Source organism: Diceros bicornis, chromosome 3, assembly GCF_020826845.1.
Source record: "Diceros bicornis minor isolate mBicDic1 chromosome 3, mDicBic1.mat.cur, whole genome shotgun sequence".
Taxonomy (NCBI): Eukaryota; Metazoa; Chordata; class Mammalia; order Perissodactyla; family Rhinocerotidae; genus Diceros; species Diceros bicornis.
Window position 1 is genome coordinate 77506051 of NC_080742.1, and position 21310 is coordinate 77527360.

Sequence of the window (21310 nt, forward strand, 5' to 3'; positions counted from 1 at the left end):
TTTATTAGGAAGGTGTATTTTTACCTTGTTTTGTTGCTTCTAGCCCCAGACCCTCGTTCTGATTTTTGGCATGCTGTGTTCAGAAGTAAACTTAATTCCCTATAGCTGCCCTGATTAAGACTAGAGTAGTGTGGTTTGCAGTTTTGAAAGCTGCTTTTGGGTCTCCTGCTAAAACTTTAGGGCCTTTGATCTCAATTTCTAAGTGTATAAACTCCCAGAATAGTTTCTTTGAAAATTGAATTGCATTCACATCCTGGCATGGACCATGAAGTCAAGGTTAATGAATCGGGAATAAGGTTGCTTCTGATTTTTTTTTATAGCTGGGAGGTAGAGAACCGTGTAATCTCTGATAAGTTATTCTTTGCTTTGCCGTAGAATGGAACTTGACACAAGACAAATGGGTTTGAACTCATTCAGTAAATTTAGTTAACCAAGTACTAAACAATGGCCCTCACTGAAGAGTTTACGTAGTACAGTACAAATGAGGGTCTAGAGATAACCTGTAAATTGTGTTTATGTGTAGAGAGGACGAATTTGCCCAGGCCTAATCTGAGTTTTACAGTCATTCAGGGATCTGCAATAGGATTTTTTTGAGAATCAAAACCGGGAGAACCATGAGCTGGCAAAGATGAATTGAGTACGCCTGAGTGGATAGTACTCAGATACAGCTCTGAAATCAACTCATCATCCCTCTCAGTATAATCATTGTTTGCTCCCATTCGTCCAGTGATGTATCAAAAGGTTCTTATTGATGACATTTTATATATATGTTGCACCAGTATAGGAGATCAGTACATTGATATTAACACAGACTTTCTGTAACCTGGGTGTGCCAGAAATGTTGGAAGGACACAGGTATAGCCAGGGATAGCTATTAGAGATGCTTGCTAGGCCATAAGGTCCTCGATTCTCTCTATGAACTCTTAAATATAGATGTTGATGTTGTAATTTATGTATTAGAGTTAAGACAGCTGAAATAACACTTTGCCTTTTGCTGGCTGATGGCCAGATCCGGTAAGGGGAATTGGGGGTTGGGGAGCACAGACAGGCAGGAACTACATTGCTGCCAAGTGCCCTCCAACTAATCCAGTGAAATGTATTGGTATATAAAAAGTACAAGACGCTGTATTAGGGCCTGTAGAGGGATATTAATTTATATTAGCTGAGATCCCTGCCTTCCAAAAATGTAGCATCCATAGGGGAGTCGCCTATAGGAGACAACTTAAAGTAGCCTATGGTCATTATTGTGGAGTGGTACAAGTTTTATAAAAGTTTAGGGGAATGGGTACAGATCACTTCCTCCTGGAGTGGTCATAGTACATAGGTCTTTTCATCTAGGATTGTAAAATTATTTATAGACATTTGGCACTGAAGGGAGGTTGAACTAAAATAACTACCAAATTCTCAAGGACTTTATGCATGTTACACATGCACAGCAAAATTACAACTAGAAACCAAAGTTCTCGTCCCTACATGTTGCATAGCATTTCTATGGCAATTATGTATTAAAGTTTCATCAGCCAAAAGGAAACTTTTTTCTCCCAAAATTTCTAGAACTTTTTTTTTTAAAGAAAATTTTCCACTCTGTAGCCAGAAAAATTAAAGTTTGTACTGAATTGTTTTGGTTATAGAACCAGTGAAGCCTAAGGAATAGTTTGTCCTTCTCAAAGCTTTTCTTCTACAGCCAAATGTTGCACCTTTATATTCTCAGCTGTCTTAAAAATCTATGCCTTCAGTCACACAAATAATTTAATTGGAATGTATTAATGAACTAATGTAAATTTGCTCCATAATTAAAGAAACATTGAATAAATGGTTTGTCATTGTCATAACTTTTATCAAATCGTGAAGGATGACATTATTACTTTAATGTGATAATCCATTAGTGGTACTTGTGCTAAAGTTTGTAAGAGAAGAATATCAGATAGCTTTGATTTGTAGATTTTGTAACCTGGACCTTAGTATGTATAGTTAAATTGCTTTCAGGCTGTTCCCTCCAATCCACAATTGCAGTAGACCCTTAAGCAGTGAGGTCCTACTTTTGCTGCATTATAGAGGAATGCCTTTCTTTGCTGAATATCCAGCTCAGAGAACTGGAATTTTACCACCACACCCATTTCTCCCACTTGTTAACATTGAGCAATGGGTCTTTGCTCAACCAGAATAACTGTGGGATCACTCAATGCTAATGTTCTTGAAAAGTTAAATCTAATCCAGACATCTAAATTTCTCTGAAATAATTGATTTTAAGTGTTCTGTGACCAAAGGATTTTTACCAAAAATGACTGGGAAGGAAGAGAGGAAATAGCAAGAATTTAGAGCTTTCGAGGAAATTTTTGAATGGATAAAATAAACTGATTCTTAAGGCTGATCATTGTTACTGAAAGAAATTCAAGCTTATGCTATTAATCTTTTCTCCTTATAAATTAACTGGAACAATTCATGAAAATAACTGTGCAGGAGACCATTATTGGTGGTCTGCAAAAGGATGATAGTTAACTTGATATCTTTTCTGTTCTAGCCCTTTAGTTTGTGTCTCTAACATGGCACTGTCCAATAGAAATATAGTGCATGCCATGTATGTAATTTTAAATTTTCAGATGATTTAAAATAGGTTAATTTTAATTAACAGGTCAATTTAATAATTACTTTTAATAATTTGTTTAATCCAATACATATAAAATACCATTCTTTTGATATAAAGTATAGCACTTATACCACATCTTAATTCACACTAGCCACATTTCAGGTGCTTAGTAGCTACATGTGGCTAGTTACTGCCCTGGACAGTGCAGGTCTAGATTGTTTTTTCTTTTTAAGAAAAAATATTAGATGTTACCCTGGGTGAGGGAGGGGCAGAATTTTAGAAAGAGAAACTTATATGTCATTTGAGAAATGGGAGATGGAGAGATGCATTTTTCACAACCACTGATTTACTTTCTTTTTTTTTTTATAATTTTATTTATTTATTTTTTTCCCCCAAAGCCCCAGTAGATAGTTGTATGTCATAGCTGCACATCCTTCTAATTGCTGTATGTGGGATGCGGCCTCAGCATGGCCGGAGAAGCGGTGCGTTGGTGCGTGCCCGGGATCTGAACCCGGGCCGCCAGCAGCGGAGCGCGCTCACTTAACCGCTAAGCCACACGGCTGGCCCTGATTTACTTTCTAGATCACATGGTAAAAGCTCATACAACCAAGTCCTTCATTTATGTATATTACATATTTTCCTAATATTCTGTTATCCATTGATGTGTAGCTGTGATGAGGGGGGAAGGAGAAAGAGAAGGGTCATTTAGCTTTCTGTCATTTGGTTTTTGGTTGAAAAGAGAAAGATACTTCGGAAATAACTGCACTAATGTAGTTCTTCAAATGCCTTGTGTGAAAAATTGTTTTGTACCGTTCTCACGTCTTCCTACGTAAGATATCCTTTGTCTTGGGGGATATCCTTTGTTTCTACTTGAACATGTTTATGTGTATATGGATTTAGATCAATCTGGTACAGTCTTTTTTTTTTAGTGTCTATATTCATAAAACAAGAGGCCTTTTGTTAAAGTTTCTAATAGCCAGGATTGGTATATTATATGTGGGCACAAAGAGCATTGTTGTTAGTGCCATCGAGTCGATTCCAACTCCTAGCGACCCTGTGTACAGCAGAGCAGAACCCTGCCTGGTCTTTTTGCTCCATCCTCTCACCTTCCAGCACTATATCAGACAATGCTCTGCTGCTATTTACAGGGTTTTCATGGCCAATTTTTTTGGAAATGGGTGGCCAAGTCCTTCCTAGTCTGTTTTAGTCTAGAAGCTCCACTGAAACCTGTCCACCATGGGTGACCCTGCTGGTATTTGAAATACCGGTGGCATAGCTTTCAGCATCATAGCAACACGCAGCTGCCACAGTATGACAACTGACAGCCGGGTGATGTGGTTCCCTGACTGGGAAACAAACCTGGGCCGCAGCAATGAGAGCACCGAATCTTAACCACTAGACCACCAGGGATGGCTAACAAAGAGCATATATTTAAAACAATTTTTAAAAAGTTAAAGTGCAGGTTTTTCATTGCCCAACTGCAGAAAGATGAAGGTAGGACCAGTGGCTTTGTCTATCAGGTGGTCCTTGATGACTCTTTTAGGCAGTTTCATCAGTGGTAGATAGAAAGCCAGATTTCAGGGTGACAGTATGTGGTGAGGAAGCAAAGGCAGCAGTATAAACAACTCCTAGAGACTGTGTGGGTGAAGGAAAGGGAAGAACAAACTTGAAAGAATAGTAGGGTCTGGGAAAGGCTGGTTTTGGGTTGTAGAGACCTGAGAAGTATTAATTGACAGAATAAAGGAACCTATAGAGGGGTGGGATTGAAAGTTTCATTGAGAGAGGGGAAGAAAAGAGAGATGGATAAATGATAAAGCCAAATCACCTGGCCTTTATTCTGGAATTCTTCTCTTACCCTTGTATCACGATGTTAAGCCTCAAAGTTAACTGTAGTTTTCCCTCTAAATCACAGTGAATCAATCTGTTACATTTCTGTATGTTACATGTATCAAAACTTTGTACAGTATCCGTGCTAGGCCCTGATAGTGTTAATGGGCTTAAGCATTTATTCATATTGTAACATTTGGGGGTTGCAAACGTTGTTAGGGTATTATGCAAGAATTGTTAGGATGTTTTATTCTAGGGATGTAATTAATCCTTTATAAAATTTTCCTAAAGGTGAAGTCTCCCTAATAATAGGCATAGGGAAAACCCTCTGTTGAAGTAACTTGATTTTACTTGATTCTGTAAGCCTCTAACATGGATATTTTTTGGATGTATCACAAAATATCAATAATGTGTAATTTGTTCCTTGTCTCTAGAGACTTTTGTCTAAAGAATTATTTGTAGTGTGAGATGGAAGTTACATTTTGCCCTAGAATAAAGTCATACTCACTTTGATATTTAAGAGAACCACTAAGTCTCTAATTTTCTCTTTACTGTTCCAGTAATTTGATTGATCAGTTGAATTATTGAAGGGCAGGTTGGAGTGTTATTCTGGAGTAGTAGGTTTTACTTTAAAAATAGGGTTGGGGCCTGCCTAGTCGCGTAGCGGTTAAGTGCACACGCTGCGCTTCTGCGGCCCAGGGTTTGCAGGTTCGGCTCTCGGGTGCACACTGACGCACTGCTTGTCAAGTCATGCTGTGGCGTTGTCCCGTATAAAGTGGAGGAAGATGAGCGTGGATGTTAGCCCCGGGCCAATCTTCCTCAGCAAAAAAGAGGAGGATTGGCAACAGATGTTAGCTCAGGGCTGATCTTCCTTACACACAAAAAAAATAAAAATGGGGTTTATGTCTTAAGAATAGATATGTGTTTTTCCTTCAGTCTCCTTTTTCAGTCTGGAGAAATGGCTTGAAAATGTTTGCTTTGCTACCTAATATTGAAAAGAGTTTTTATAATATGGTTTAAAGAGTCATACACACAAAAAGGTAATACACATGTGTGTACTCATTTACAAAAAATAGACAGCTCAACAGAGTACACTATTAAGGTTCACACCAGCCTCACCATGCCACCCCCAGACTCTTATCCCTTGAGCCTAGGGGTTACCACTGTTTACAGATAAATGTTTATCCTTCCACACTGTTTTTGTCCATATATGTTATATTTTATACAATTATAAACAACCTGAAGAGGTTGTTTGGTTTTGCTTTTTACATAAATGAGGTCTTGACATTGTTTTGCAACTTGCTTTTTTTGTTCACTTAGCCTATCTTGGTGACTTCTCAGTTTCAGTGCAGATAGATCCACCTCATTCTTTTTAACCTCTGTCTAGTGTCCCATAATATAGATTTAATATACATTTACTAGTTCTCTGGTTTAGTTTTCCATTTTTTTATCATTATAAACTATCATCATTGAACACCTATGTACAAGTATCTTTGTATACACATTTGGGTGTTTCAATGGGATAGCATGAAATGAAATGTTGATTAACTTTCAGAATCATGGCCAAGTTCTAACATTGGTGGGAACAGCTTAAGAAAAGTTCCACCTTGTTCCCTTTTCTCTGGTCTTGCTTTCACATTGCTTTCTGCCATGGGTTTTCATCAGTCTTAACAACCATCCAGTTGAGAGTACGTTTTTTTTGAGAATGGGCACTTGGGGAGTGACTGCCTCCTGTTATCTCCTTAGCTACATTTCTGTTTGTCTTATTGGCACTGTCCTATTTACTCTAGAACACTTTCTACTCTCTATTCATGTATCCTCCTCTGCCATTGCAGGACCTTCCCACCCTCCTCCACTGAGCTGCTTTCCCAGTGATTGCATACAGTGCCAGTGATTGCATACAGTGCCCTATGTGCCCTTTTACAGCCTGAAAGTTGTTCATAGAGGCCTCAGGTTATACCGTTGTATCATCAGTTCTCTAGGTTATATTGGGATTAAACATATTTTTCTATTTGCTTGCCTTCTACTTTTAAGGCAGTTTATATAACATGCTCACCATTAGCTGTGCTAAGCATTTTTTAGTTTATTGAGTCCAAAGGACTCTATAAATCCAAGGTAATACAATGTAACTTTCTTTAGCTGCTGTTTGGCAGTTACAAGAAAAGCAGATACATTGAACTATGTCTAATCTATTAGCATATTTAATTTCCTTATCCCCTGAATAAGGAAAGTTCACTCTCTTCATTCTAGTTCCCAAAACTTTGAGGCAGGATCAGATATATGCAGTTTCTTCATATTAGGTGTACTTTCGGGTCAAATTTCTTAGGATGTTACTATGGCTGTTTGAGTCTTTGGTTAATATAGTGGTTCTCAACCTGGCTGCCTTTTAAAAATAATGGTAAGGGTGTAATTTGGTGGTCATATTTTCTAAAAACTCTCCAGGTGAGTCTAGAGTCTGGATTGAGAACCACTGAGGTAGAAGCTATGCTGAAAGAATTTTCATATGTTTAAAAATATTTACAAGGCCGGCCCCGTGGCTTAGTGGTTAAGTGCGCGCACTCCGCTGCTGGCTGCCCAGGTTTGGAACCCCGGGTTCGGAACCCCGGGCGCGCACAGACGCACTGCTTCTCCAGCCATGCTGAGGCCGCGTCCCACGTACAGCAACTAGAAGGATGTGCAGCTATGACATGCAACTATCTACTGGGGCTTTGGGAGGAAAATAAATAAATAAATAAGATCTTTAAAAAAAATAAATTAAATAAAAATATTTACAAATAAAATGTGAGCCCTGAGACTAGATCATTCCACTAGTGACATCCTGGGGAAGGTAAAGTCTGTGGCTGGTTTAATCTGTAGATTAGGACAAAGAAATGCATTTAACTTTCATGTGATGCAGTGTCCCTCTGTACTGTAGCCTTGTATTAGTTTCCTAGAGCTGCTGTAACAATTTACCACAAACTAGGTGGCTTAACAGGACAGAAATTTATTCTGTCGTAGTTCTAGAGGCTAGAAGTTAGAAAGGTGTTGACAGGGCCATGCTCTCTCTGAAGGATCCAGGAGAAGATCCTTCATTCCTTCTTCCTAGCTTCTGGTGATTGCCAGCAATCCTTGATGTTCCTTGATGTTCCTTGACTTATAGATACATCACTCCAATCTCTGCCTCTTTTCACAACCTTCGTTCTCTTCTCCGTGTGTCTGTGTCCAAATTTCCCTCCTTTCATAAGGACATCAGTCATTGGATTAGAGCCCACCCTAATCCAATATGACCTCATTTTAACTTGATTACAGCTACAAAGATCCTGTTTCCAAATAAGGTCACATTCACAGGTACCAGGGATTAGGACTTCAGCATATCTTTTTGGGGGACACAGTTCAACCCACAGCAAGCCTCATGCCTAATAACCACCTACCCATCCAGTAAGGGAGCCATTAGTCATAAAGGGAAATGAGTAAGAGGTAATGTGAAATTGCAAAAACTTATTCTCACCACAGGGGGAAAAGCATCCAGAATCTGTGCTCTACTGATGAAGGATTAGTTAAAATATGAACACCTGGGATAATCTTTCCCCTTAATTTTTAATTTTACAGTTTTTTCTCTAAGACCTTAGTCTCCCTGGATAGTACTGTGGGGTATCTGTAGAGCATGCTAAACAAGTTACTATATTGCAGCTTCTCTGCAATTTTTTTGTCACATTTTTCAATAAAATTTTCCAGGTTTGTGTTTGTTCATTAGAATGACCTTTGACTGCAGAGCTTGTGAAGGTATGGAGTAGGGCCTGAGAGTCTGTACTTTGAACAGTACTACAGGTGGCCCTTATGCCTGGGAAAGTTTGAGAAACACAATTACAAAATGATAAAGCAGTTGTTATCCATCACTGCACCATCTGAATGGTTTAATCTTTGAAGGTGATTTGAGGTTGAGCCTGGGCGTGGGAGTTGACTTGGTGCTGTAGGCCAAGGAAACTGCCCGGCTGTTTCATTGGTTCCTAATCTAATGCTCATCAGAATCACCTGAGAAGCATTTACAGCTACGAATGCCTGGATTCAACTTCAGAGATTCTAATTGAATAGGGGAAACTTTTTTAAAGCTTCCTAGGTGATTCTGATAACCAGCCAGGTTTGAAGACCAGACCACTGATATAGTACAAAAAGTAAAGTATTTGGAGTCAGTAGGTGTGGATTTAAATTTTGGTCCTTTCACTTTTAAGTCTTATGAACTTGGGCAAAAGGATTCAAGTTCTGTTTTGGTATTTTTTAAAGGGAGACTGCTTACAAGGTGGGTGTTTTAACTATAATTCCTTGTCACCCTAGAATCAGATGAAGTAAACTGGTGAAAATTTCTCACCATAAAACTGGAAAGTCTGGGGAGCCAACCTGATGGTGTAGTGGTTAAGTTCACACACTCCGCTTCAGCGGACTGGGGTTCGCGGGTTTGGATCCCAGGCACAGACCTATACCGCTCATCAAGCCATGCTGTGGCAGCATCCCACATACAAAATGGAGGAAGATTGGCACAGATGTTAGCTCAGGGCCAGTCTTCCTCACCAAAAAACCCTGGAAAGTCTGATATCCTACCATACTTATTTTATGAATTAAGTAATAATATTTGGAATAATATCAAATTAATAATTTAACTGGATGTGAGCTTTTAATTTTTCTTTAATTATTAAGCACAGTGCTTTCTGAATTAACTAGCTTTCTTTATCTTTAAGATCTGATTATCATGGACCTGCGACAGTTTCTTATGTGCCTGTCCCTGTGCACAGCCTTTGCCTTGAGCAAGCCTACGGAAAAGAAGGACCGTGTGCACCATGAGCCTCAACTCAGTGACAAGGTTCACAATGATGCTCAGAGTTTTGATTATGACCACGATGCCTTCTTGGGTGCTGAAGAAGCAAAGACTTTTGATCAACTGACACCAGAAGAGAGCAAGGAAAGGCTTGGGTAAGGTGCCAGCTCTCAGAGGGCTAGTTAGAGTAATGACATTTCTTTATAAATCAGCTCATTCTTTTTTTCTCTTCTAGCTCAGTCACCCAGTAAAGCTGTGTTGAGCTACATTTTCTGAAAGCTAACCACAGAATTGCTATCACTAAAATTTAATTAAGCACTTGTTTTCATACATTTCTCCACTGAATAACAGTTTTTACCTCATTCTAAAAAGTAAAGTCATTTTTGCATGAAAGTACCAAATCCTGCAGGACCCATCTTGAACTGTATCATCTTGATCTCAAAGGAACATTACATGGGGAAGCTTCTCATCCCTGCTGCTTTTAATTTTTAAAACTATCTGTGACCTATTCATTGTTGCCTAAGCCAAGTCTTTGAGGATAATAAACTGCAAATTAGACCCCGGGACTAATTTCTGTAAAGTTTATGATTTCCGAGAACGCCCTTCACCTGCTTTGTTTTCATTCTCAGGTATTTGCTTAATTAAAAACAAAAACCAAAGGCCAGCTCCATGTAGTAGTGGTTGAGTTCGGCGCACTCCACTTTGGCAGCCCGGGTTCATGGGTTCGGATCCTGGGTGCAGACCTGCACCACTGGTCAGCCATGCTGTGGGGGCGACCCATATACCAGGGTAGAGGAAGACTGGCACAGATGTTAACTCAGGGCTAATCTTCCTGAAGTGAAAAAAGCAGAAGATTGGCAACAGATGTTAGCTCAGGGTAAATCTTCCTCAGCAAAAAAAAAAAAAAAACGAACGAACCAAACTTGCCTTTTAGGAGACTATAACAAGTAATGATCTTAATGTCAGAATATAAGTTGCTGTTTCAGTAACAGCTGTGCCATAGTCAGGTTCTGTGGCTCTCTCAGCAGGCAGCTTTTAACCTAAAGAGTTGATTTGGTAGAATCCCAGTTGATTATTTCTAACTGAGGATCTGAGAATGTCTTTTTGTTTCTTCCAAAGACGTGCTTTTTAAGGAAATGCAGGTTAATTTAGTGAACATTTTCTCCTCAATGAGCACCGTTGGTTTAACTTTCTGAACTATAATCAAGAGATTTGTCTAGAAAGTTGTACCACATAGAAATTTCTAAAAATATTTTGCCTTCATGGATAGTGCTATGATTAGAAGACATTATAGAGTTTGCTTTGGGTAATACTTCAGAGTAAATTTATTTTATTCTTTCATTGAGTTTTCTGCTAAGTGGAGGGTACAATATTTTGTTCTTAAACGCTGACAGAAATAATCAAAAGATTTTGCTTTGTAGAATGAGAGGCTATCCCAAGACATTTGAAAGTAGATAGGGAAAACAGAAAGATATTAGAGTCAGTCTTCTGTTAGGTTGCTTTTCTAACTCTAAGAGACTATGCTCACTTTTCATTTTAATCTTATAACTGTGCTAACATTTCAGACTGAAAATAGGGATGCATGAGGTGTTCACAGTCTTCATGTCTTGTCTATTAATAACGTACATATCCAACCCACATTTTGGTTTGCATATATGTCTTTGCAGAATTACTCTTAAAATAGTGAAGAGCTCTTAGGTTTGGTGTCAATCAGGATGTTCTCGTTCTGTGCAGGTAGTGGAATAGCTCTGCTAGCAGTTTTCAGTAGAGGGGAAATGTTCCTTTTTGTCATCAGTAACTATCAAAAGTTCAACACGTAAGCAAACTCCATTTTTGGTTAGAATAAGATGGTTAAAATCATGTTTTTCCTGGAATGTATGAATGAACTAAGTACTATTTGTTTCTCCCAAATTTTGGAGATAATGACAAATATCCCCAGTTTATAAGGTGACATAGTTGGAAGCAAGAATTCCAGGTGAACTTTTTTTTTTTTTAACTTATTCACTGTGGCATTTCCAAACATTGTTTTGATGGGTGACTGTACACCAGAGTTTGAGAACAACAGATTCCCCCTCTTTTCCATCTGTCTAGAAGGCAAGTAATTATTCGGAGATAAGATCATTGTTTATACCTGTAGTTGCAAAAATTCACTACTATTTTTAAATCTTTAGTTATAATATCTAAAAGACCACAGAAAGCATTTTATAATTTTATTTATTTATTTTTTCCTCCAAAGCCCCAGTAGATGTATGTCATAGCTGCACATCCCTTTTAGTTGCTGTATGTGGGACACGGCCTCAGCATGGCCGGAGAAGTGGTGCATCGGTGCGCACCCGAGATCTGAACCCGGGCCACCAGCAGCGGAGGGCGCGTACTTAACCACTAAGCCACGGGGCCGGCCCATGGGAAGCATTTTAAGACAATTTTAATATACAGTTTTCAGTTCCTTTTTCTTATTAAGAATGTTGACAAATAGAACATTTTTTCTTTCATGTGTGTTCTCAGCACCCCCAAAGAAGTCTAAGCATACTTAATTTTCATTTATGTGTCCTTCAAATGAGGGTTTGTTTGGAGATGATGGTCCTTAATATAAAAAAGTTCTCACTCTTGATATATTTGCTATAGAAATGAACTAGAGCAGTTCATCATTCTTTTTGGGTCATAGGCCCAGCCCCTTTGGGAGTCATGAAAGCTAAGAACTCTTCCTCAGAAAAGTACACGTATATGACTATATATAAAATTTTCCATACTGAAAATTTCAGGAATATTGTGAACCCTCCTAGAGCTCACTTATTGACCCAGGTTCTTAAAAAACTGGTTTTCTTATGCCTCTTGAAATGTAGAGGTGTGTGTTACCTCTTAGGAGAAATAACATAAGGTCCCCTAAGTACATTGTGTCTGTTCTGGAATAAATGCTTATTTTATTTAGTGGCATCATAACTGCATCTATAGGATTCTCCAATGTCGTAGGAATACGATACCATTAGCTTCATAAATTTACACAGGCTTTTAAAGATCAGAGTTTAGAGCTTCATGCCTAAAATAGAACATGCCGACTTCCAGCATACTTTCACAGCTGCCTGCAGGCTGAGATGGCCAGCGAGATAAGAATGACTTTTTATATTTTATAATGGTTGTTAAAAAAAAAAAAAGTGAAAGACCCTGCTGACCCACCAAGTCAAAAATATTTACTATCTGTCCCTATCTAGAAAAAGTTTGCCAACCTCTGGATTAAACCATTTGGGATATTTCTCTTGGAATAAATAGAATGGCATTCAGCCAGCTTCATTTAGAAAAGCCCATCTTGAACAGTCATAAGCCTTTTTTTTTTTTTTTTTTTTTAATCTGAGTGATCCTTCTCTGAGGTTATTTATAATAGTTTAAAATTTTGTTTGGGAATGGGAGGGGTTCTGATAGCTTACCCTTTTTTTCTTAATGTTACAGTGGCACTATTGGTAGCCAATACCATTTGGACACAAACTAGATCTCATAGATAATGCAGAAGTTTTTAATACTGGTATAACTTAATCTTTTAATATTGTTTTTTTTTTAATAATTTTATTTATTTATTTATTTTTCCCCAAAGCCCCAGTAGATAGTTGTATGTCATAGCTGCACATCCTTCTAGTTGCTGTATGTGGGACGCAGCCTCAGCATGGCCAGAGAAGCGGTGCGTCGGTGCGCGCCCGGGATCCGAACCCGGGCCGCCAGTAGCGGAGCATGCGCACTTAACCGCTAAGCCACGGAGCCAGCCCTTAATATTGTTTAATGTTTTTTTTTTTTTTTTTTTTTTTTGTGGGGAGATCAGCCCTGTGCTAACATCTGCCAATCCTCTTTTTTTGCTGAGAGAGACTGGCCCTGGGCTAACATCCATGCCCATCTTCCTCCACTTTATATGGGATGCTGCCACAGCATGGCTTGCCAAGCAGTGCGTCGGTGTGCGCCCGGGATCCGAACCTGTGAACCCCGGGCCACCACAGCGCAGGGTGCCCTCTTAACCACTTGCACCACCGGCACTGCCACCGGGCAGGCCCTATTTAATCTTTTAATATCGGGTTAAAGTTGCAAATTTTTTTTTTTTTTCTGAGGAAGATTAGCTCTGAGCTAACATCTTGCCAATCCTCCTCTTTTTTGCTGAGGAAGATTGGCCCTGGGCTAACATCTGTGCCCATCTTCCTCTACTTTATATGGGACGTTGCCACAGCATGGCTTGACAAGCGATGTGTCGTCTGTGCCCGGGATCCGAACCTGTGAACCCCGGGCCACTGAAGCGGATTGCACGAACTTAACTGCTATGCCCTGGGCTCGCCCCTAAAGTTTCAAAAATTTTTTTGTCCTATGTCCACGTAGATAGAGGAGAGTATTTAGGAGATGGCTTCTTGTTGCTTTACCTTTTCTGTTAACATTTTAGAGCAAAAGCTACAAGATTACACATTCTCTGAAGGAAAATGCTTGTTGATTATAGGATTAAAGTAATAGTTATGGCTAACACTATATCAATATCAAGATGAATCTCTTCGTAGTGTGGCTAGTACTCTGTGATTCTAATGACTTTCTAATGTTGTGTTCGTGAAATGAACACAAACTGGCAAAAGACATTATTTGCTTTCAAATGACAATCTTTTTCAGTCCTGTAAATAATAGAGCATAGGGGTATGCCAAGATTTCAATTCTGTTGGAAGTTTTTATCTGAAGTTCCCATTCCAAACTGGGCTACTTACTTGCGTAACTTCACATAGGTTGTCTTAGCCTCTTTAAGTAGGTGATTGCATCTTTAAACAGGAGTTTTCATATCGCGCATATTTTGAAACCCTTAAAGTGACAGAGCTAGAAGAAGGAAGCTCATGAAGGGCAAAGTATATTTTTTATTTTTGTAGTTTTGCTTTATCATCTGCACTCTAACCCTCTCAGCTTATTAACATTCTCATAATCAGGGATATACTTTCTTACCACATAATTTCCTCAGACTTCTCAGTTTTTGTGGTTATATGTAAAACTCCAGTTCAACATAGTGTATAATAAGCTGTTAGCCATTTTTTAGAATAAGCATGCTTCTGTCTTTATGTACTTGATTTTTTAAAAATAATCTTGAGGTGTAAGTGATCCTCGAACTATTTTTGATATCTTTATATTTTTAACAAAAGTGTTATCTTTTTTAAAAACGCAGCTGAATTTTTTAAAGTCTAGTTTAAATTTTTGAAATTTTAGAAAACCATGTCAGTGGTTGTGATTATTTACCAAGAAATTGAGATTCTGCTAAAAGCAATAAAGGAAAATATAAAGATTTGCATGTTTGATACATAGAGTGGAGAACCGAGATAGAAATGGATTTTCGCTCCTGAATTCTGACCATCGGCTGAAACTTACCTCTAAAGGGATAGGCTGGGTTTGCTTTTGGATCCAAGTGCACCAGCCATGGACTGTGCTTGCCTTATCCAGATGGCTCATTACACAGCAGTAATGGGCCACTTAAGAGAAAAATTTTCAGTTGCCTGTTTAGCAGTTTTGTTTTGGAGACAGTTTTTTTTGTGTGTGAGGAAGATCAGCCCTGTGCTAACATCTGCCAATCCTCCTCTTGTTTTACTGAGGAAGACTGGCCCTGGGCTAACATCCATGCCCATCTTCCTCCACTTTATATGGGACGCCGCCGCAGCGTGGCTTGACAAGTGTCGCATTGGTGCGCTCCCGGGACCCGAACCGGCGAACCCTGGGCTGCCGCAGCGGAGCATGCGCGCACTTAACTGCTTGCACCACTGGGCTGGCCCCTTGGAGACAATTTTTTATTTCCATGCTTTAGCCCTGGGCAACGCCTGTGGTCACAGCACACACCTGGCTAAGTCCAGAGCCTTGTGTCCTTTTAACCTCTTGCTGGATTTCTCTGCATTTTCTACAGAAAGATTGTAAGTAAAATAGATGGCGACAAGGACGGGTTTGTCACTGTGGATGAACTCAAAGACTGGATTAAATTTGCACAAAAGCGCTGGATTTACGAGGATGTAGAGCGACAGTGGAAGGGGCATGACCTCAATGAGGACGGCCTCGTTTCCTGGGAGGAGTATAAAAATGCCACCTACGGCTACGTTTTAGGTAGGTCCCTACTATCTGGGGGAAAAAGCCTTGTGGAGCCGGCACCTTGAAACGTAACTGTTTTGTCTTGTAGAATGATTGTAGATAAAATAGACGCGGATAAAGATGGGTTTGTGACGGAGGGGGAGCTGAAATCCTGGATTAAGCACGCCCAGAAGAAATACATATATGACAATGTTGAAAACCAATGGCAGGAGTTTGATATGAATCAAGACGGCTTAATCTCCTGGGATGAGTACAGAAACGTGACTTATGGCACTTACCTGGGTAAGGGGCAAGATGTCAGCCTGGCAGAGACCATGGGCTTGAGTCAAAGAAACAAATGGGTCACGAAGTAAAGGAAAGGAAGAAATTGTGCTTATTTTAAATAGTTTGATGCTGAACTGATTTCTCTTTATTTTATTCATTTTAAATTGTATAATGTATTTTTTAATATTGGTTTTCTAAAGTCTAGCGTCTATATCTTTAGCATTTCAAATATATTTTATCATTTTTTCTTTCTGTCATACCTCAGACTGTTTTTGGAGTAGATCTTGTTTAAAAGGCTGCATTGTTCCAACAGTGCAAAGCAAGAGGCTTTGAGATGTCTCTTGACATGGTCACCTTGAAGTGTTGCATCTGAAATTCAAACCAAATTAGATTCCTTTATAACTGGTGAAAATAGGAGGAAAATTACTGTCTTTCCTTAATAAAATAAAGATCAAATAGCTTTCTTTTTTGGGCGGGAAGATCAGCCCTGAGCTAACATCCGATGCCAATCCTTCTCTTTTTTGCTGAGGAAGATTGGCCCTGGGCTAACATTTGGGCCCATCTTCCTCTGCTTTTTATATGGGACGCTGCCACAGTGTGGCTTGACAAGCGGTGCGTCGGTGTGCACCCGGGATCCGAACCTGCGAACCCCAGGCCACTGCAACGCACTTAACCACTGCACCACGGGCCTGGCCCCAATATAATAGCTTTCTTTGATAAAAGTTAACTATTTCAGTATGTCTGCTTACTGAAGTTTAAAAATGAAAATTTCCCATTTGTTTTCTCTGGCACATGAGTTTATCAGCCTGCTTTGCAAATGCCTCAAGGCAAAATAAATGTGACTTTAATTGCTTTCTGTTGATTTGGTAGCTTTATGCTTGGGCCACCTGTTAGTAATTTTCTTTTACTTATTAGACTTGCCTGCTGCTGACTGCTAGGTGGCGATCTTACCAAGTTGATGACTTAGGATATTTTTCTTAGTGAGATTCCTCTATTGTACATGGTTACAATTTGAGACAAGAATGTGTAAACGTTACTTTTTGCATTTTTATCCTGGAAATGAGGCAAATTTCAGAGTTAAAGCAGGTGTTCACCATTGACTAACATGCAGGGAGTGTATAATGGTCTGTTTCCTCCACTGAACAGCCAGCTGTCCGTGTTAATTACAGGACTGCATGCATTTCTGGTGAAGAGACTTATTTCTGTCAGGCTTGTTCTCATTCCTAAGACTGAAGTGGCAGTCTCTCTCCATGCTTGACACTTAACCAAGAACCAGACATATCCTTCACTCATTTAAGAACATGTGTATTAAAACGTCAGTGCAGATGGAAAGGCATCAGTGCTTCTTGCTTTCTGGCAGAGACCCAATACCCTCCTGATCTATTTAGAATTAATTGTAAATATAAAGCAAAGGGTAGGCTATTGGTGATCTAAACAGAATGGTGTGTTAATAAATTTCAGCTCAGACTTAGGCACTCACTTGCTGCCCAGAATAAATCTTAAACTCTTTGTATGATTATGTGCATAAAAATCTGTTGAGAGCTCTGTTGCCTCACAGGGCAAATGATTCAATGTAATGGGTATTTCTACTGACTGAGACTGCATACGCTGAAGCATTGGCTGGAGAAGCAATGTCTTTATAAGGCATCTTTCCCTGGAGGCGTGTGGGTGGACAGAGCTCAGGGGGTAGTGAGTCGGCTTATTGAAGTGCTACGGAGTTTTATGTGAGAGTGTGTTCCTGATTCAATTTTGAGTTCAGGTATAAATCATCTTAGCTTTTAATTAAAATCTGTCTTAATCTGCTTTCCACAAAAGGAACATTAACACTATCTTTGCCCCGAGTAAAATACGAAATACTAAAATCTACCCTGCCTATACCAAAACTAGATCAGAGCCTACCCAAAGCTGTTGGCAGGCCAGCAGGGAAGTAAACTGGTGCTTAGAATAGATAGATACGTCACTTGGAGCAGTGATGATAGGCACATGAATTTAGTCATTAAAAACAAAGTTTTATGTCTTCCTTTTTCTTCCTTCTATATGTGCATGCTATCAGGCTACTTGATTCCAGTCACCATGTTTTACCCTAAGGGGGAGAGAAGGGCTCTTAGCTAAAAATCTAGTCAATGTATAAATTGTCTGTTTTCTGTTATCTTTTTTGTGTATGTTACATAGTTGGTACTGAAACTTTGTTTTGAAGAGATGACTTAGTATCTGAGAAAAGTGGTATTTTCCTTAAATTCTCCATCTCCAACCTATTATGGTTTTGAGTATACACATATAGGGCCCCCAAAGCCTCATGATTTAATAAGCTGTCTTACTGAATTTTGACACTCAACAAAGAATGAAGCTTCAAGCTTCTCAACTCTCAAAATAGAGCAGTAGTTTTTTTTTTTTTTTAACTGTGCTTAAATTATGGAAAGATTGAACTACGGTATCAAAAGTCAGCAGTGTGATGTTATTGTTCAAGGGGCCCTGTGGGTCTTTTTATAAAACTAGTACCGTATCTTTTTTTATTTGCTCAGTATGTTGCAGGAGCAATCGTTTCTTACCTTTAATGTGGTGTCTTTTACTTTTCAAAATGTCTTCACATGTTATTTTATTTGGTCCACACAGCAACTCAAATTGAAAAGGTTTTTTTTTCCTTTTCTGCAATTAATGCCTTCACATTTTTTCAGCTTGAAACTAAATTTCATTCTTCTAGATTCTTATGTAGAGACTGAATAACTACTGCTTGTGCAGTTCAACATCCTGACAGATGGATAGTTCCAAATTCAATTTGGTTGTAATCTAATGTTTATTTTTTGTAACGGCTTTTTGAAGTATAATTGACATGAAATACATTGCACATATTTAAAATGGACAGTTGATGAGTTTTCACATATGTGTACATCTGTGAACCCATCTCTACGATCAAGATAAGTGAACATATCCATCACCTTAAAGATTCATGTCCCTTTCTAATTCTGCTCACCTTTCCTATCCCCCGTCCGTAGGCAACCACTGATCTATTTTCTGTAACTCTAGATTAGTTTACATTTTCTAGCATCTTACATAAATGGGGAGGAGGAGTGAGCAGTACTTATAACTCGTGGTAGATTTCTGAGATGGCTGAAAAAACTAAAGTGTGACCTTTCAAAGGGTGATGTTCTGTTGTTTGAATCCAAGTGGCCTTAATATGGGATAGAAGGCCTTTGATATCTAGCTTCTTAATGGGAGCCTAATGTTTAATAAAAATTGCAATGGGTAACATTTATTAAAAGCCAGCCATAAGCCAGGCACTTATTCAAAGCACTTAGATTTGTTTGCTTATTTAAACCTCATAACAGCCCTATGAGGCAGGCACCATTATTATCTCCATTTTACAGATGAGTAGATTAAAGCACAGTTGCTTGCCTAAGGTCACACAGCTAGGAAGTAGTAGAATTAGGATTCAAACCCAAACAGTATGATGTTAGAATCACCATTGCCCCTCAGACGTAAGTAGAAAACTCGAGTCCTTTAGTATCCTTAACACCAGTAGTAGTGGAGCGTTACATAATTGGTTACATAGTCCAGGAGCCAGGGTTCCATGTTGAATGGCAAACATTTATATTCAACTTGGACCTGACTTTGAGGTCTTTGATTACTGGAGCTTTAGCCCCAAAATGAATGTCTTTATACTGTTGCAATTTTGCCTGTGTAATCCAGAGTTATTTCTTCATTGATTGGTTTATCTTCCTTGGAAATTGATTCCCTAGCCCACACATTCTCATGTTTTCTGCAAGTCCTTTAAGATTTGACCTAAATTTTTGTTTTCTAGATGATCCAGACCCTGATGATGGATTTAACTATAAACAGATGATGGTTAGAGATGAGCGGAGGTTTAAAATGGCAGACAAGGATGGAGACCTTATTGCCACAAAGGAGGAATTCACAGCTTTCCTGCATCCTGAGGAGTATGACTACATGAAAGATATAGTAGTACAGGTGGGTGAGAGCGAGGATTCTCAATGGAAACTCAGTTTCTCTTCTTGTTTACGCTGTCTTTCCTCTTTAGCTTTTCCTCTGTATTTGGAAGAATGACTTGCTATACAAGTCCTGGCCAGATTTAGAGTCCAAGCTCTGTCGCTATGTTTTTTGTGACCTTGATCAAGTCATTTATCTTGTGTCTTTGGCTTTCTGTTTAGTATGACAATGCTTAGCATCAGATAATGTGTTTTACCATTTCATTAGTGGCTTCATAGAAGCGTGGAGGTAAATCCTATTTTTTAAAATATCCTATGACCAGTAATCAGACATTGATTAGGAGTAATTATAGTGATACTGAAGAATTCTCACAGAAGGCTGTTACCTATAAAACAGACTGTAGCTATAGGTATACTTGCTGGTCACATCTCCTGGTATAGTATGATTTAAGCATGACTAGGGCTACCAGATCATCATGGGCTTGGTGGGGTGGTTCGCTATTAAGCAGTGCCAGTGTTCCTCCAAGAAAACTCATAGTTATTTTAGGTTGAAGCATTAAAAAGTGATAATATTTTACCTTTTTTTTAGCTAGAAAAATAGCAGTTGCCTGTGGTTTAACCATACTCACACACATAACACATATACTTGTATACATATACACATGTACGTGTGTGTGTTATAATGAATGATAAATAATTGCCTAAATACTAACTTTAATAGTCTCTTCTTCTTATCTTCATCTAGGAAACAATGGAGGATATAGATAAGAATGCTGATGGTTTCATTGATCTAGAAGAGTATATTGGTAAGTCGGTTTCTAGTGTATTTCTTAGAAGAAGGTGAGAAGCTTTGGAAAATATGTTCACTCATAGACACAATTTACCCCATGGGTCAACTCTCAGGACTTCATTTAAGCCAGACCAGCGTGAGGAGTAGTAGGTCGTGATAAAGTATCTGTAGCCCCCCCGTCCAATCTAAATGTAAATGTGAGCCTCATATGTAATTTTAACTTTGCTAGTAGCCATATCAAAAAAAAAATAAAAAGAAACAGATGAAGTTAATTTCAATAACATATTTTATTTAGCCTAATATTCCAAAATACTATAATTTCGACATGTTATCAATTTAAATTATTGGAGTTGTGTTTTTTTTTCATACTAAGTCTTCAAAGGTATATTTTACACTTGTAGCACATCTCAATTTGGACCAACCACATTTCAAGTCGTCAATAGCCACATGTGGCCACTGGCTACCATACTGGTCAGCACTGATATAGTGCATCCCAGTTGCCTTATGGAATTGACAGTAAAGAATTGTAGGGAGCCTAGACTGGCATTAGGAAGCCCAGGAGAAGAATGTAGGGAATGGAATAAAAGAGACAGGTGGGTATATAAGTGACCAAGAGGGGCTGATTCCTCTTAGAGCCTTTCCCTTTTATTTTTTATTTATTTTTTTTTTTTGATCTTACACTTCAAGGCTAATTTCTCCCAAAAAGCTGTATTTTTATCCTCAGAATAATTTCAGAATTTACCCATTGCTTTAAAAAAAGGAGCTGCATATCTTACCAAGTAGTTAAGCAAATTGTTTCACAATTACTATGATTAAGTTAATTAATGTAAGTAAAGGAGGAGAGATGGAAGGCATTAAGACTTTTGTTACAAATGTCATTCCATTTTGAAAGATACTAGATAATTTTATATTTCATATTCTTTTTTGTGTGTGTGAGGAAGATCAGCCCTGAGCTAACATCCATGCCAATCCTCCTCTTTTTGCTGAGGAAGACCGGCCCTGAGCTAACGTCTATTGCCAATCCTCCTCCTTTTTTT

The 21310-nt window shown here is 38.8% G+C and overlaps 1 protein-coding gene across 2 annotated transcripts in view; it reads left to right on the plus strand.

Moving 5' to 3' along the window:
• The window catches only part of CALU (calumenin), a 29766-nt gene that overhangs the window by 728 nt on the left and 7728 nt on the right, over window positions 1-21310 (plus strand). The window contains exons 2-5 of one of the 2 annotated variants that reach the window (XM_058529485.1): window positions 9127-9358; window positions 15097-15290; window positions 19339-19505; window positions 20229-20289. In XM_058529485.1, the coding sequence (XP_058385468.1) occupies window positions 9138-9358; window positions 15097-15290; window positions 19339-19505; window positions 20229-20289 (643 nt within the window). In that variant the 5' untranslated portion in view covers window positions 9127-9137. Of the gene's footprint in view, window positions 1-9126; window positions 9359-15096; window positions 15291-15363; window positions 15558-19338; window positions 19506-20228; window positions 20290-21310 lie in introns of both variants that reach the window. The other variant, XM_058529477.1, reaches the window with a different exon arrangement.